General features: G+C 42.2%; 1 protein-coding gene across 6 annotated transcripts; it reads right to left on the bottom strand.

The window, feature by feature from the left end:
• Nucleotides 1-1,294: 1,294 nt before the first annotated feature.
• Nucleotides 1,295-17,552, bottom strand: adar (adenosine deaminase RNA specific). 6 transcript variants are annotated; one of them, XM_013274814.3, is made up of 16 exons: nucleotides 17,410-17,552; nucleotides 12,758-14,516; nucleotides 10,919-11,226; nucleotides 9,700-9,895; nucleotides 9,234-9,430; nucleotides 8,697-8,832; nucleotides 8,286-8,524; nucleotides 7,821-7,977; nucleotides 7,147-7,315; nucleotides 6,781-6,874; nucleotides 6,541-6,657; nucleotides 6,243-6,370; nucleotides 5,937-6,119; nucleotides 5,703-5,815; nucleotides 5,143-5,270; nucleotides 1,295-3,524 (listed from the first exon to the last, which is right to left on the bottom strand). In XM_013274814.3, exons 2-16 carry the CDS (start codon nucleotides 14,384-14,386, stop codon nucleotides 3,227-3,229), a joined length of 4,092 nt encoding a protein of 1,363 aa, XP_013130268.1. In that variant the 5' UTR covers nucleotides 14,387-14,516; nucleotides 17,410-17,552; the 3' UTR covers nucleotides 1,295-3,226. The 6 variants fall into 6 exon arrangements, with proteins under 6 accessions (XP_013130268.1, XP_013130272.1, XP_019220367.1 ...); XM_013274818.3 differs by having other exon boundaries at nucleotides 12,803-14,516; XM_019364822.2 differs by having other exon boundaries at nucleotides 12,854-14,516.
• Between the last annotated feature and the right edge of the window lie 774 nt (nucleotides 17,553-18,326).

Genomic DNA, 18,326 nt, shown 5'->3' with positions numbered 1-18,326 from the left:
ACTGACCACCGGGAACAGCAAAAACATGCTTATGTACAGGTTTTGAGTACAACATCAGAGAAACCTCTTTTATTTCTTAGCTCCAAACTGTAGTTAAGTATGATTGTGTGTACACATAAATCAGCGGGGGCATTGTATGCCTTTAAATGACTTTTAAAATGCATTTTTCTTAGGGTGTTCGTGATTTGACTTGTGTGCACCCACATCTAATAAAATGTAATAAAAATACTGCACTGATTGGCTCGTGATATTGCTGCCACTCACTGTTTTCTCCCAGTGAGATGTTGCAGGGAGCGACAGCTCTAAACGGCTTGCTTAAATGTTTACTGTGTTATTGCATCCTATTATGACACTACTAACACAGCGTGAAGTATCAAGAAATCTGCTTTTATGATTTACACATAACTAAAATCTCATGCAATTTCTCCCCAATATTCTAATACTCAAGTTAATTTTTTAGACTTTACCACGATTACTTTTATATGGAATATATCACATCCTTTTTTGCAATTACAACCCCACTGTTCTAGTCCTGATTCATTTATCTTTGCTGTAGATATATATATATATATGCATTTTCACATCACGCAGTGACAATCAAGTCGAATCCAGTGTACACTATTTCTCTACTCAGTATGACTCTAATGCAGTTGGTCACAAAAGACAGAGTATAGGGCTATAAATGTACTCTTACAAAAAAATGAGAGAAAATACGCGCATCTCTAAACATCTACAGCTTAGAAAATGACACAGTTAATTCTGGCATATCGCTGAATGCAATGAGCTAATCTACAGATCAAAACTCTGCAAGTCACAAATCATATCTACCCAGAAATCTGTCTTGCATCCACCATGAATATCAGGTCACCCATGGCTGGTTTCATGTAGGCTTTCCCTGATGCATGCATTCAAAAACAGACCCGCAGGCTTAAGGTGTGCACACGTTTCCATCTGCTGATCCTTTGGAGCACTGCAATAGGCTTTGCAGCTATCAGAAGGCAGATTGGATCAAAACACCACCCTGAGGGAAGGAGTCCCTGCTGTAGAAATTACCATCTTCCTCACACTTGAAATTCTCTTCTCCACTCATTGTTTCTGCATAGGTGTAATCCACAGCTTAGTCACAGATGAAGAGTGAGCAACAAGGGCATTGCAAGTCATTTTTTAGCACTCATAAAACACCTCAACAGCAGCTCTGAGCTGCAAATTTTAAATGCCCTTGTATCATTCAGACACTTCAAACCCCAGGCCTTTCAAGGCCTCCCACAAAGAAATAAGATGAAAAATATGAAAATATGACAGACTGCTACTTTTATTATTTTTAACTTTTTCAAAAGTCATTGTTAAAAAAAAGGAATAAATTTCACTGTCAGTTAATTAAAATATCAGGAAAAATATAGAAAAGAAACTGAGAATGATTTATATACATTAATCCTGCACATATACATACACAGACAGACACACTGTCTATACACCGTTAAACCAAAAAGCCCATTTTATCATAGTGAGGGCCCATGAGTCTGAGTTTCTGAGCTAAGTGATTCACATACATGTAGAGCTCAGTGCAGCGAATATAGATGAGAATTTACCAAGAGTTTAAAAAAAAAAGTACACACGGCTGCATAACTCACTGCTGAAGACAAGAATTCACTGGAGGTGCTGCTCTTGTTTTTACAGAGACAACTTCAAAACCAATGACAAAAAAAGAGAGATTTATTTTCCAGTAAAACAATGGCTCTATACATGCATCAAAGCTACCCCAAACCGTTTGAAGGATCAGAGAGCTGACTTGCATAGCTTTACCTCTGCAGTTATCAGACATTAAGCACAAACATCTGAGAGAGACATCCTGCGTCACATTACATCTCTGACATGCGGCAACGCGTTCAAACTCTTTCCAAAACTCCGAGGTCTGTTTAATGGAAACAGCAGCTCGTTCAAATCTTAAAACTGCTCATCTTTCTATAACTGTATTTCAAATTTTCAAAAAAAACATAAAGACCCAAAACAAAACAGCCACACATTAAAATAAAAGCTTCTGTAACCAGGCTTAAACTTTTGGAACCCACTGTACATCTGTATGTTCATGTATTTGTATATACCATATATATAATATATATCTGTATATATTTATATATTGCATCATTCACCCAAATCAAAGACAAAACTGAAGCCGCAGTTTAGCCAGTTTACCAGAGCTTGAAACCTTTGTGTATTTAGATTTAGATTTTGAAAAATATAAGGTGGCTTTCCCCACAGGCAGGACACGCGAGGCTTCCCAGGACTTAAAAAAAACACCCAGCTACTGATGAACACTTTGACAGAAGAGGGTCGGGGGTTCAGGAGGAAGAGAAATACTCAAAACACAAGGAAAAAAGACAAAAAGCTGCAACAACAGCCAGCAGACGTACGATCAGCATGTTTAACTAAAAAGAAGCCTGACTGAAGACTTTAAAGCATGTACGGGAATTAAAGACTGAAATGTTGAACAATGAACATTAATTAATGATCTTCTTATGTACATTCTTGTAATTTTCCTTTTGACATCAAAATGAAATCAATGCAGTTTCAAACATCCAACCCGAAAGTTCCCGCTGAGAGTGTCCCATTATTTCTCTTCGTCCTAAAAAGCACATTAACGCAATATAAGCATAATGAGTACTTGATGATAGAAGACTTCCACTGCAAAGTAAATTTATCACAATTACAAACACTGCTACATGGCACTGGTCACACCAGGCTGAATTCCAATACGCAGTTTCTCTCCTCTGCAAAGAGAACAAGTGATTTGGGTGCAGACATTTGCAACGGGAACCTGCACATATAAGTGTGCACATCAAGTAGTACAATAGGAAAGCAAGAACCACAAATGCCAAACGGTGACAAAGAAAAACTGAAACTGAGCTTCTGAGCAGTGCCTGCCATGTTGGTTTACTGACTTCAGACTAATTCTTTTGCATGTAGTGTCTACAATATTCTGTACACCCCGCGGAGCTCTGTCTTGTCAGCTGTGGACTCGCTCATCCTTTAGGGTTTGCCCTCCTTGACCTATTCCACTCACTTCTTATGTCCCTTTCTTTCACTCTCTCTTTAGTCTTTCCACAGTTTTGGGCACTAGCGTCGTCGCATTGTTTGATTATCCTTTTGTCTTTAACCCTGTTTGCACTTTGTGCTTTTCTCCCTGCACGCAGTGGTATTATTTTATAAAGCACTCGACCCAACAGTTCTACGCCTCCACTGCTCCTACATTGTTGCTGTTTCCCACAGGTGCCCCATTGTTCCAGTTTCCCTCCCCAGCCTCGAAGCTCTTTTCTTCCAGGGGTTTTCCGATCCAGGCTCCGTAGCCGTGGGCGCTGAGAGCTTGGAAAAACTGTTGCTTGGCTTGCTGGAAGGACACAGCAGACATCTTTGCCTGAGCGTAGGAGGGCAGGGAGAGGAGGTCAGTGTGACCGCTTCGCTGGCACAGGGAGCGGAAAAGATGGAATAGATTGGACTTGGACACACGGGACACAGCCAGTTTGGTCCTGGACAAAAAAGACATTAGCAAAGTATTTAAAAAAAATGCAAAACAAGTGTGACAGGAAAAACATTATGGTTTGTCTGGCAGGCTGGCATGACAAAGTGTTTCCTCAGATCATGCAGTGTTTCTTATTTAGCTTACTTCGCTCCCTGCTGATCTGTTTTGACTCACTTAATTAAAATTAAATGAAGCAAAAAATCTGCAAACAGCTTTCAGTTTATGGTGTTTTGTAAAGAGTTTTTATTACTAATGTGGTATAGGAGGGTGTGAGAAGACGTTATAAAGATAAATAAGGGGAAAAAACTCCACAAACTGAAACTGAATTATCACAACCTGGTTCAGTGTTTCCCCCAGAGTGGGTGTCAGCATCCATTCAAATCCCCTAAAGTTAATTCAGTTCATCTGGATGCAACGTTTTCAGTGGGAGAAACGTTTCATCGCTCATCCAAGTGACAGGAAGTCACTTGGATGAGCGATGTCACAAATGTCCAGTGAGGCTGAAGAAGTCTCACCAGACATTTCCTGAGACTGTAGTGGTTACCTGGATGAGTGATGAAACATTTCTGCCACTGAAAATGTTGGTCCACATGAACCGAATTGACTTTGTTGGATTTTTTTATCTGAATTATTGTGCATGCATCAAGACATGTCTTTTCAAAGCTTTATGTGGCTCACACTGAACAACAACTCAACAAAACATTTTGGGAGCTATGAAGTGATCGAATTTAAAATCAGAATTCCTGACTTCTTTTTCCTGGTTATGCAAAAGTCACACTAGGAAAAGCAGTAGCTGTACACCTCAGTGTTACTGCAAGCATGTGCAACAAAGTTGGAGTCCTTTTGCATTTAAAACTGTTTCTTTACACTCTGATAAATCAGCAAAAACTGCAAATCTTTTGTTTCTATGTACTCAGAAATTGACATTAACTATACTCAGAGTGCAAATCTCACACATATGGAACAGAAATCCAGAAATTCCTCCACAAATAGTGACGTACTGTAGTTGCTGTAGGACGACCATTTAACTGTAAAATGACACAGGTGCTCTGATTGCTTTTATACTGGAATGTAACCTGAACAGTTGCAAAGTGATGCTTTGCAGACAAGTTGACTCAACGCAGTCTGACTCCAATTGATGCGGTGTGTTGGATCAGTTAGACAGCAATAATTTGCATGCTTTCACTAGTCTGTCTGAGACTGACTGCAGTCAGTCCAAGACTGTGACATGCTTCCTCCCATCATACAACCTGTACAAACACCTTGTGAGCAAACTGATCGCCCAGAGGTTGAGTATGCAAAATCCTAAACCACTAGGCATTGAGTTGGTTGGTGCAACTACTTGCATTTTGCCTCCAACAGCATACAAATTTAGTGCAACCACTGAATTTACTAGTTGCAAAGAGGTTGCTGTTCTATCTTTACTCTCGTGAGTCTGCGCTATGTACAAACATAATCTATACTAAATCAAATAAAGATCGAAAAGGATAATACAATAAGTCTTGAAGCTGTTGAATGTAATGTCAACTGTAGATTTAGAATCAACTCACAATCCTTACTATTAATAATAATAATAAAAAAAAATCAGTAAAGATAATACATGTCAGTCCCTACATGCTACATACCCATCTACTTTTCCTTTGGTCCCATCAAGCACTTCAACACTGTGCTGGTCTGGAAAGCTCCAGTTCACACTGGACTCCTTGGTCTTGCCTGTGTGACGTGTGGAGTCATACACACTCACCCTGCCGACCTACAAGTCCACCCAGGTGGTGTGGGAGAAGGGAATTTTGTAAATTAGCAGTTCTTTAATTAGATGAGTAACACGTGCATCACTGATGTGTCAGAGGCGTCATACTGTGTTGATTAGTGTCAAACTAAATGACAAACCAAGAAAATGTTAAGAAAAAAAAAAGGCTAAAAAAAAAAGAAAAAAAAGAAGAAGAAACTGAAAGTGTGCCAGCTGCTATATTTCTTCCTTTTCTCTTGGTGTTACAACAGCGACCTGCTGGCTTTTTGTTAATTGATGGATGAGCTAAATTTAAAATAATATGAGCAATAAAAAAAAAAAAAGCTGTGCAGGCACAAATAGGATTGTTGGCAGCTTGATGGATTTAGTGAGAATAAACTTAATGTTCATGATAAATGTTCCAAGTGTGACCTTGCCAAAAACCTGTGCGGTTACCTCAGGGTGGTTCAGCTTGAAGGGAGCGGGGAGACTCTGCGTGAAAGCCTCGCCGTCTCTGGCCAACCGACAGCAAACGGCGCGTGTCAGGTGACCGTGGCTGTACAAATAGCCTGTTGGATAAGAGACGCAAAGACATGCTGTAAAACTGGTATCCAAGTCCAGAACCAATGCAATGGGAGTCCACCATTTTTCACCGACTCGTATCTGGACAAAGAAATCTTTATATTTTACCAAGTGTGATGGACTTCAGGTAGATGGGATCCAAGAAATGGGTAAGCAGTGCCCCCTGTAGGCCTATCACATTCCAGCGCAGGATCTTATCACTGCAGCTCATTGTCCTCAGCCTTTCACCGTGCTGGATGCCATCCCAGGTGGGTACAATGGCACTTGACTCCACAGGGATGGTGCCCTCACCTGGCAAAGACCAACGGCACACTCTTGCTTACAAACCAGGATGTGGTATCATTTGCTTTCATCTACATTTCACGACAGATCATGTACATAAAACACAATTTCTCTTTTAGTATCGCGCCTCACCATTCTCCACTTTAGTGCGAAGCTTGCCCTGCTTAACATTCTCAAACAGAGGCTGGTGGCCTTGAGCTTCATCCCCCGCCTCACTGCATGACTTATCAAACAGAGCACCATCCCCACACGGTGCCGTACTAAGGATGAGAGAAAAAGGAGAGAGATAAGGTATTGCTATGATGCACAGCAAAGCAACCTGCAGTTTAGGAGATGAGACCTCACAGAGCTAAACAGGAAACACTGATGTGTGAAAGTGAAGGCTTGGGGGGTAGTGAAGAAAGAGAAAGAAAACATCTCATACTCCCACCTAATGTAGAGGTGAAAGGTGATGTCAGATTTGATCCGTAGTTTGTTATTCTCTGCCGGTTCAAATATACTATCGTCTGCACCTTCATAGTGCTTGAACAGCTCACTGTACAGAAACCTGAGAGGAAAGGAGAAGGTGAGCTAGACTTATAATGTCCCACAGATGCCGTTTCAGGGAGAGGGGGGTATTTTTAGAAGTGTAGGAGAAACACTGATAAAGAAGCAAGATATCAATTTCTACCGAATAAATCCTCTCCTGGAGATGATTTCTGCATGGCAGTCATTAACAGTCTCTCCTTTAAGGCTCAGCTCCTCCCCTTTAACACAGCGATTTCCTGACAACAAGAATGAGAGAGAGAGAGAGAGAAAAAAGACAAATTCAATGTCAAAAAACACGACAATGCAGCGCCTCTCGGTTCAGCGGTGACCTAGTTGCTTCAGCTTTGTGACAGTACATACCTCTAAGCGCAGAAATCCACAAAACTAAACATCATGGAAAAATGCAGGGGCAATCCCCCCCCATCCACCCCCACAGTGCTCCACAATTCCTTACATTTTTACCACTTTGGTCATTTCATATGTTATATGCTAAAGGTAATGGACGTACCAGTTCCAAGGCTGACAACAGTCCCCAGGCCCTCCCCCCTCCTCATGATGATCGTGGCCAGAATCTTGCGTCCCAGAAGGCAGTGCTGGATCCGTGTGGTCAGAGCGTTGAAGCGCTGGTGACTCAACATTGCTATCTGATCATGCAGTGTGCTGCCGCTCACTGGTAACTAGGAGAGGGGAGTATAAAAACACGCAAAGGAAAGAAAGACAGGAAGCATTATTTAAAACATTATTATTCAATATTCTGGATTCTCTGAATATGAATTGGACAAAAATGTGAAACTAGAACAGGAGACTATAACAAACTGCATGTTTTAGTATGCTGTCTATACAGACGTGTCACTTCTTACACCCTTGTATGAAGCAGTTTACCTTAGACTGCTTTTGTCTTGAACAATTTCAAATGTACATAAAGACATTTTCTGATATTATTTTCTCAGCAGAGCAAGTGAAGTGGTTAGTTGATTATCCTTCAAGCATTTACTGTAGATTACTTTAAGCTTAATCTTTCAGCACAAGTAATCAAGCTAAGCAGAACCTGTTGCTATGCTCGACTGTTTCATTCCATTATGTTCAGCTGTAATCCCACGCTGAGCCACAGAAAGCTCTTTTAAAGCTGGTGCACTTTTAACTTTTAAGATGAAATGCCTGAATTCATTGAATAGTCAGTACCTCGGCTGGTGTAAGCTCCCCAGTGCGGGCTGCTCTCTCAGCTTCTCCAATCAGAACCCGCAGTGCAGCATCAGCTGCTTCCTGCTTTCCCTGCTTCTTGTTGGACGCACAGACGGGAGGGAACCAGCGTCCGCCGAGCTTGGCCTGGTAGGTGAACCTGAGAAGACGGGGCAGAAAGTAAGATAAGCAGAGGATTTTGGTTGGTTTTCCCCCCTCACATGACTGCATGGAAACCCCAGCTGTTTTTAACAAAGAGATAAAACACAAATATCTATTCTAATAATTCCCTCATAGCATGAGTTACTATTGCAACACACCAAAGATCCTGGAAAGCAAGGCAAAAAGAAAATCTTTAAATTATTCGAAAATCTACATAAAATATTCCTTTTACAAGTACGTGGCAGCCCAGACAGTAATAGAACTCCTTCTGGTCTGTGGGTTTGGTTGCATCATGGTCTAACATACTTAGGGTCATGTGGCGGTCCAGACTGGCCCACAAGGCGGATCTCGGCAGCAAAGCCCCGGGCTCTGGCATACTCCAGAAGACCCGACACTGCATTGTTGTTCAGGTGGTTGATGAGGTCCCCGACCCCTGCCTCGTGGGCTGCTCGCAACTCATCTGCAGTAAGTGGAGGTAAACTGGGGCACGTTGCCCCAGAAAAACTCTCGTCACTGCCACTGGAAGGACCCAAGGGCAACTGAGGCTGGAGAAGACAGACGGGTGAGGCGGTGGTGCAAAAGAAAGATGTGAACATTAAAGAAAAGAGCTTTGTGACAGATGTGACAAAAATAATTTCTTTATGCCCAAGAAATCAATTATTCCTTTAATTTTAGGAATATGCAATTCCCATCTATTCTTGGTTTCTCATTAAACACCTTGTTGAGCTGCAGTTTCCCATCAGCCATTAATTCTTTGACAGCCTCCTCTGCTGCCAGCTGGCGAGCTGCCTTCTTGTTTGGAGCTGAGGCCTCTGCAAACAAGCTCTCTCCCACCTTCACCCTGTACATGAACCTGAGCCCAGAACAGAGAAAGGGAAACAGAAGGGACAGGATTTTATTGGATTGTAACTGAGATCAGATTCATAACTTTACAAAGCCTGAGCAGATGCGCCATGATCACAATGAAACTGGAGCCTATGGGATACTAAGATCATGATCAAGACTAGTGATAACGTTTTCTAGAAAGTGATGGCAAGAAAACACAAGTTTATACTGTTTGTCTGACTCGACCATCGACTGAACAAAGACGTTTTTGTGCCTTTGTCAGATGACTACAGTACTGAAGAGATATTGAACAGCTGCTGCTCTGAGGCAGAAAAGTATGACCACAGAGAGAAACTCAACCTATGAGCACGCAGTGTGGAGAAGAACATCCAAAGGGACAGATTCAAAGGGAGGTGAATGAGTCAGTACCTTGGATCATGCGGTGGACCCGCCTGCCCAGTGTTGATGAACTCGATGGGCTTCCCACTGCGCTGGCTGTACTCCATAAGGACAGACACAGGATTCTTGCCACCAGGCAGAGAGCGGGACAGGGGTTGGCGAGGTCCCTCTGCCGTCCCTTCCACACCGCCAGACCCAAAAATCCCCCCTGTGCTTTCACCAGGCCCCTTGTGGAGAGAGTAAACAAAAATGCCAACTATAATTTACGGCATTTCTCAGACACAGTTTTTAATTGGTCTCCAACATTAGATAACTGCTACGGACACAGTTTTAGCCAGCACAGGTAATTAGACTTCTGTTTACCGTTCATGCACTCTCAATTGACGAAAGTCTGACCAGTCACAGGCAATTAGTTAAAGCGTGCTGTGACTAAATGTGATTTCATTTCTTAAAACGCATAAGGGGTCGTATTTTCACAGATTAGAAAAGAACTTACACTGGTGTCTGGAAGTAGCTCCATCACCTGCTCCACATTGCCAGTATTTTCCTCATCGGCGGTGCACGTCCCCCCCTGCATCTCTTTGACAAGGATTCGCAGTGTGGCTGCAGCAGCATCCTTCTTTGCAACTTTCTTACTAGAAGCTTCCGCGACAGGAAACAGCCTCCCGTTGAGCATCACCTGCATACGAAATCTAACAGAAGCAAAAAAGAAAATATAGATGAGACACAACTATCTGCAAAAATGATTAATTCAAGAAAAATTTACCAAGATTCCTATGCTGACTAACAAGCAAAGTAATTTACATTTTTAGTTTGATTTCACTTCGGCAGATTTATCTCTTATAGACTCTGAATACACAGATCTGTCAACAGGTGTCTTCGCAAGATACGAAACGTGTAGGTGTAAAAACAAAACTATCACATAATGAAAAAAAGGACAGGATTTACCCTCTACATCGGTTAAGTTTTATCCATCTAGAACAATTTCCGTACAAAAGAAAACGAAAGAGAGAGAGCATATTTCTTGTTTCATTTCCTTTTTGATAAAGCATATAGTTTGGGCTGGAGCAGGTGACCTTGAATCCTCCCTTAGTTGCACTGCAATAGGCCTAGGCTTCTTGGGGTTTCCCATGATGCACCGAGTGTTTTTTTGTTCACTCTTCTTTTTTACTCACTAGGTGTTTATACACCTCCCTGCATTTAATCACTAGTTCTTATTAATTAATTATTATTAATTTCTGGCTCTCTTCCACAGCATGTCTTTTGTTCTGTCTTCCTCCCATCACCCCCATGGGGTGTCAGCCAATGACTCCTGGTGGTTGTGCTCTTGAGGTTTCCTCCTGTTAAAAGGGAGTTTATCCTTCCCACTGTCGCCAAGTGCTTGCTCAAAAGGGACGTTTTATTGTTGGGGTTTTCTCTGTATTACTGAAGAGTCTCTAACTTACAATATAAAGTGCCTTGTTGTGACTGTTGTTGTGATTTGGTGCCATATAAACAAAACTGAACCTAACTGAACTCATGAGCTCGTGAAAATGTTGGATAAATCAGGTCGTAACACAGCAGCACTGTCACTATTAACTGTGATATTTTATGAGTTAACCATGATGAAGTAATTATTGTGGTACTAAAACCTGAATCAGTGATTAGCTGTGACGAACCAGCAAGTGCCATAATAGCATTCACAAAGCCTGGTGTATGTGGATCATATCACTAACCTAGGATCGTGGGAGGGTCCCGACTGGTCCAGCAGCAGGAACTCGCAGTTCTGGCCCAGATACTGGGCATACTCCATGAGACCGCTCACAGGGTTCTTCAACCTTACCTCCTGTAATTTAGCCCACAGATTCTGGGGAGGCGGGGCAGCCACTGACACAGCTACAGTCCCCATGGCATTGGCTTTCTCGGCTGCCTTTTTTTCAGCATCTGTCTCTCTGCGAATAGCGTTGAGGAATTCAGGGATGTCATCAGTGGACCACTGTCCTTCATTGGCGTTTTCGCTTTTACCTGAGGCAGAGGAAAGGGGCTGAAACGAGGAACGAGATGGAAAGGGAAAAATTGAGGTAAAAGGGTTAATATAGGCAGGGTAGATCTTCAAGTCTTATCTAAATGCGATTAATAAAAAGTTCACATTTTCAGCAAAGTGTCTCTCAGAGCAATAGTTCAACATTTGGAAGAGAATTAGAAAGAAAGATTGACACTGCTTTTATGTTTGTTGGATAAATCCACAGATGGTTGATTTGGCTTAGCATAAAGGCTGGAAACGGGGAAATGAGCGAATAAGCTTATGTCTCAAAATGTCAAGCTACTATTTTAATCTTTTCAGAATGCATGCTGTGTTATACTGGGGAAATATCTTTAATACCTAGAATTTGTTATCCATTGAGCTTGACCTATTTAGGTGAAAGAGTTTCCAATTTATTATTTTTAAGTTATGGTTTGATTTTCATTTAGCCGCCACATTTCAAGGAATTTTTGCCGCTGTAATAAGGTGCACGAATTGTTATGTTTAGGGTATTGTTCTATATGTAGCAGAGACCTACACTACAGATGGATTCACCTGAGTGCAGGCAAAGCCAGGGACCATGCTGAGCAGCAAACAGACTTTTATTGTCACTTTGCACGGACACATGCAGAATAAATCAAAACTCTGTGCACTCAGGTGGAGCCTGCCCAGCAGGTTGAATCACACTCAACTCCAAACAATAACTCTGGGAAAAAGTCTGGCTCAGTCCACAACCCAGCTGTGGAGTCCTAAGGCTTTTCTGATTTCACTAATTTGTTCCTCCTCGTCTTCTCTGTCCTCTCGACGGTGACCTGGAAATCAATCTATGCTGAAGGGTGTCACAATTCCCAAAATCCAGTTGGAGGACAGAGGAAAGAAGAGGCTTGCCAGAAGAGCTCTAATCGAGGATGCACAGGTTTGGATCAACTGTTTTTACCTTCAGTGTATAAAAGAGGCATAGCTGGAAAACACGAGCAACGTTAGAAGGAGGACTCTTTACACAACTTGTCCTTTTTCTTCACAATTTGTTCCAGTTAGATGATCAAACTTTGTGCTCTTCACTGTTTCTTTGTGTGTGATTAGAAAAGAGTATGGCTTGTCACAGTGCGCCATGCTGTGAATTGAATTAAACGTGGCCCTAAATCTGAGATCATAAAACACAGCAGAGACTCGGGTAGAATAAAACCACTAGTCGAGTCCAACATCAAATTTAACTGATCTTGTTTTGGAAAGAGGCTCTGAGGCAAAGATTTCAAATCTGATTAAACGCCTGTTGCCTTGCCTCCTCCACTCAAATCTCTGGTGTGACAGAGATGCACAAAATAAATAAATAAATAAAATTTTAGGGGAAATAAGAAGGGTGGCTGGTTTGTGCCATCTGGTCACAGCTGGCTGACTGGCAAAATCAAGGCAGGTGTGCTGGTCACTCCACCTCACACTGCCCCCTGAACTACTCTGCCTCACTTCTTCTCCTGTAGCTGAGTGAAAACCCAAAGCCATTTATAATTAAACAAATCAAAATGTATAAAGCAAAAACTCTAACTATACCTACCGCTTCACTAAGAATTTGGTCTGGTATCCAACCCCCCGTAAGTACCTCAAGGCCTGGTAATGGTGGTAGCGGTGATGGGGAAAAGATGGCACTCACTTCCTCCTCTTCTACTTCCATTTTAACCAGGACAGCTGGGTTGCTCTGTGCAGCTTTGAGACTCCTCTCCATTCTCTCTCGGCGGTGGGTGGAGAGCTCCCACGTAGGAGGGTTGACTTCAACATTCCTAACGACTTCACCTTGCTTTTCTAGGGCGTACAGAGTAGAATTGACCTGCTTAGCAGTCTTGAGTCCAATATTTTTCGCTATGTTAAGAGCTGTTGCCTCCCTTGATTGAAGAAGGTATTTAAAAATTTGTTCCTTCTGTTCTGCCATCAGAGCACCTTTAATGTCCTGATCAGGAGAGCTGGAAGTGCTGGGATGTTGCTTCTCGTGGTGTTGACCTTGTGCTGATGACTGGGAATCTTCAGAGTCAGAAAACTCTAAAGAGGAGGAATATGAAGAACTCGATTCTGTGTCAGAGTCCTCTTCTTTGGCCTGGACTTCCTCTTCGGTTTCTGTTTCAACCTTTTCTTCAGGTTTTTGTGGGGGTTCTGAACTGGCTGATGTACAAGGAGGTCGATTTTGTACGTGATACTTTGTGCTTTGGTCTTCCTCGACTCTGAGAGGTTCTCTGTATAGTGTCCACTCAGGAGGGGTTAATCCTTGCTTGGAAGCTTTCTGTAAGTGTTCCAAAGAGTACAGAGCCTTGTTGACTACCTTTTTGGGAAGATGCAGTTTTCTGGCTAACACTTTAGCAGAAATACTTTCACTTGGCTTCAACGCACCCAAAGCCTCATGTACCTCGCCCTGTATTTCAGTTGTGAGAGTGATGTTAGGTTTACAAAAACTTAAATTTCCTGAGCTGCTGGATGAAGGATGTCTGTCAAACCTTTCTCCTTCTCTGTTGGGCCTGTCTTTGAGCAACAAACTCTGAAATTTGTCACAAAGTGAATCTGTTTGGGTGCGCCATTGTCTGCTGGAGTGTTGGTTATAGTTTTTACCTTGGAACTGGTTTTGATTCAAGTGTCGAGGTGCTAGGTTACCTCTTGAAGATCCTGCACCAGGTCGGTATGGTCTCCGGTCTTGGCTATAGCCCCCTCTACCCCTAGGGCTGCTGTTGCTGGGGTTTGGATATCTACAGTATCCTGACTGAGGCTGGTATATAGTACTATGTGACCTGTTGGGTACAAATCCTCCTCCCCCTCCTCCTCTACTCACAGTGGCTCTAAATTGTGGAGCCTCAGAGATCTGTCCTGTCAGGAACTCTCTTTGTTTATCATGAAAGGAATTAGGGCTTGAACCTGCACCGTGATTCTGGCTGTACAAGCTATTATGAGTGACAGAGTTTGGGACCACTTTAATGTGGCTTGGTGTAGGGGGGGTAGAAGGGATGAGAGGAGATGAGGGCTGTATGTGTGCTTCAGGGTGGGCAGGACCGTCGTAGTAACTTGGATGTGGGATCTGCTGTGGCCCAGCTCTGGGATAGAATACACCTGTGCCAGGTCTATGGAAGTTATCCCTTGCCTGCACGTGGGGTGGTGGATGCCTGTAGTAATGTTCTTTGGAAGGCCCTCCTCTACCTCTGCTCATAGCGCAGGGGTTGAGCGTGAAGGGGGCCGATGCTGCCGGCTGTGCAGCTTCTGTATTAGTGTATGTCCTCTAGCGCAAACAGAATACCCTGATCAGGAGTCAGGGCAGGCCAGTTGCATGCTGAGAGACCCTGAAATAAAAACAAAGGGCAAAGTTAGGAGAATACCAATAAATTGAGACAAATAACAGCAAGATAACTCTATTGTAAAAAAAAAAAAAAAAAAAAAAACTTAAAAAAATTAAGGAGCAGTCGGGAGGTTAAGAAAAAACTGTCATTCCAGCCAATACCACAAGTTCAGACTGTGCTGGCAACCCTCCAACCTGCTCAAGTGTCCTTGGATAAGTCAGTAATCTATAACAACTCCAAGGACAAGGTTTTAAGCAACTGTCTATGCCACTGCTTTCTCAAAATACAGCAGCATACAACACAGAGGATCATCAAAAATGTGGTCAATGTAGAAGTTTGGAGGAAATGTGGAGACGACAAGCTGGGAGTGCTGCATATATCATCAGATTATCATAACTATTCAGTCTACAAGGATACTGCAGGGTGACATACTATCTCTTCCAGTCACACTGAAACCAAATCCCAGTTAAAAAGGAAGCTGATAAATAATTCAGACCTTGTTGCAACTATTCTGTATTATTTCTGGCCTTAGAAATTATCGCTGGATCTGAAGCTGAAGCAGAGAGGGAAAGTGAGACTGATGCAGACAAGGAGAACAGACAAGGGCGCAGAGGGACATGGGCTAAAAAGTCATCAGTGACAAACTGCAGACAGGGGAAAAGCCTGCAGCGGTTAGCTAGCAATTCTGGTTATAATGTTATTTTTCACAGAGCTAGCTAGAGAAATTCTTGTAGCATGCATGAAAATAAAACATAAAAAAAAAAATCAGCAATCTGAAACAGAAATTTTGACCTACACTGTCCCAGAACTTTAAAATCCTTCTATGGGAGAAACAAACATTGATTCCTCCTCAAGTGTCATATCTGACAACACTCAATAATGTCTATATCAGGGAGACTGACAACAAGGAGACACCCACTGAGTCAGGTTTCATCACCTCTGGCACAGTCAGCATCAACGGCATGTCGCTGAGAGCTGAGCAGGCCCGAACATACCACATTAACAGAGAACACCATAGTGTTGGTTCATCACAGTAATAAGGGCCGACAGGGCCGGCAGCAGAGGGGCCAAACAGTACTGAAGCTGACTCATCTTGACCCTGATGCAAGGCAACATTTGACAGCCAAAATAACAACTGTGTTTTTCAGAATCTGCTTTCACTACACTCTCCTCTGTTGTTAGCCTAGACAGAGATGAAGACAAGACTGTGCATCTGACAACTGATTGCGAACACTATTTAATACAAAAAACAAACAAACACACACAAAAAAACATTAAAGACAAAACACCTCCAGCGCACAGCCTGACTTTGAGAGTCACCCTCTTCTATCATCACTAACCTTTGTGGCCTCTGTTTCCTGAATATGTCAGAAATGAAGTCTCTAGATTTAGTGCACACGCCTCCACATGTGCACGCAATATGCTATATTTACAAGCAGAAAAGGGCCCGTGGAGTCTTACAGCATCATCAGAGGCATTATAACATACTGATTTTAACAGTTCTCACCTACAGTAGTTCAAATGAAAGTGGCAGCGCTGAAAAAGTAAGTGGAAGTAGTAAAAAGCGCCCTTACTGTTGCAGATTCATAAATGCGAGACTCGACACCATGTAAATAAGGTAATAATAATTATAATAACAAAATAAACGTTACAGATTAATGTAAAAATAAAGACGGAACCCGTGGTAGAATAAGAAAAAAAAAAATCACAAATCTATGTAGTGCTGAAGGTGTTATCCAAAATGCAGGGTCTTCCGGTTTTGGATGATCAGGTCCTGTCCGCAGCACAAAGATAAACACCGGAGAGGTTTGCGCGCTTATAAAGCCTGCTGCGAGATGCGTTGCTACACTGTTACACGGCGATGATGAAGGGAAAATCCACGAGGTTGTTAATGTAATAGAAAGGAAACTGACCTCCACAAAAGGGTTAAGTTTCGATTTCTTTTCTGAAGAAAACTTAGGTTTCTGTCGCGAGTCACGTGACCACGCGGCACACCGGAACTGTTTAAAAGTTAAGCTTCCTCATCTCTGTTCGAAGAGGTCAGATTCAAAAAAAAAAAAGGCATAGCGACGTCCTTGCGGCTCCACAACAAACCAGGGCATAGTCTCATCGGTGCTCGCTGTAGGAGACAACACTCACTCGGATCAATTTCTCGCTTTAAAAATAAAACAAGGAAAACGAAAGAAGCGGCTGAAAGGAATGTAATACATTTTGGGAGACTCAAATATTGTACCAAAGCGTCAACATTTTGCTATGAATTTAGATGACATACTAAATCAAAACTCTGGGCTCCACCTAATTTCAAATTGCCTGAAATATTTTTTAAATAATAAATTATATTGGCAATGTGCTGTTGTGGCTTTTTTTTTTACAAAGAGTTAATGTGGAAAACAGCTGCACAGCATCAAAGGGGGGTTTATAAAAATAAAACAGAAACTTAGAAGGTTACTTAAGGCTTTTTTTGTTATTCAGAGCAAACGAATATTATCTGTCTCTCTTATCACTTTCATGAAGGTTAGCATTAAATTCAGTTACTTTAAAACTGGAGGTTAATAATTAGAGAAACATAAGGCTTAAACGTTAGGAGCTACAGGTTAGACGAACTTGATTTTCATATTTTTGTTCCAGACACAACAGCTCTCACTATTATTAATTAATAAGTCGGTGAAAAGACAGTATCAGGGGATTAAATGACCAGTTGACAGCAGCTAACTGAGCATCGTTCCTCCTCCGGCTAACTGAGGTTAGCCTGCTAGCTCCGCACTGGCACTGCACCATTTCTAACTGTCGCCTGCATCGCAGCAGGCTCGTTGTCTGCTACAGTCAAACAGCGATAAACGCCTCACACGAAGCCTACAAAATGACTTCAGGATAAGCCATAGCCTTTAGCAGTTACCTCACTTCGCCGTGTTTCCGAGTAATGCGTGGTTGCTGGTGTGTGATGTTTTAATGCGGTGAAAGAAACAATCAGAGAACTGATGCGGGGAATAGTGACGCAGACGCTGCGACTGACGATTATACGTCGCAAGCAAATGACGTAGAACCTTGCTAAAGTTTCAATATTGTTCAAAGGAGTCATACATTATATATATTAGCAAGAACCAAAAACAATATAACTGAAAGTAGGTATAACCTAGAACTTAGTTGTACTTTTCATTCATCATTCCATAAAACAGTGGTTCCCAAACTTTTTTTGCCAGGCCCCCCTTTTTTACAAGAAAAATGTCCCCCTCCCCACACACACACACCTAACACCTCCCCCCCCCTCGCACAAACACATCCTCCAAACACACACACCCATATTTTGCTCCATTGCGGTTTATTTCACACCTCAAACATTTAGTAAACAATTAAGCAAATACAAGTAAACGGCTTTAAATTACAGGTAGTAATAAAATATACTACTAACTCTTTTACGCTACGTCCACACCTACACGGGTATTTTTGAAAACGCAGCTGTTTCTATGCGTTTGGGCTTTTCGTCAACACGTAAACGGCGTTGCGATTCACCGAAAACGGAGATTATTTAAAACTCCTTTTTTGCGTTTACGTGTGGACGAGGATTACAGAGTTCGTCACGCAACTTCAAAGGGTTGTGCCTCTTTTCACGTCACGCTGTGCGCCACGTTATTGTTTACATGAGATGAATTGCAGAATGGCAGATAGAAACAAAATACTGTTACTGTTAATCTGACTATCTTCAGGTTTTACATATACACACGCAGTTACTGTCCCTCCATTTAGAAAGGCAGAGGCTTCGTGGTGTATACACCAAGACGCCTCTGCCTACACATAAAATAATTATAATTATTT

Source organism: Oreochromis niloticus, linkage group LG11 (assembly GCF_001858045.2).
Source record: "Oreochromis niloticus isolate F11D_XX linkage group LG11, O_niloticus_UMD_NMBU, whole genome shotgun sequence".
NCBI classification, from domain to species: domain Eukaryota; kingdom Metazoa; phylum Chordata; class Actinopteri; order Cichliformes; family Cichlidae; genus Oreochromis; species Oreochromis niloticus.
Note: the sequence above shows the minus strand (reverse complement) of the source record. Positions and strands in the feature narration are given on the sequence as shown.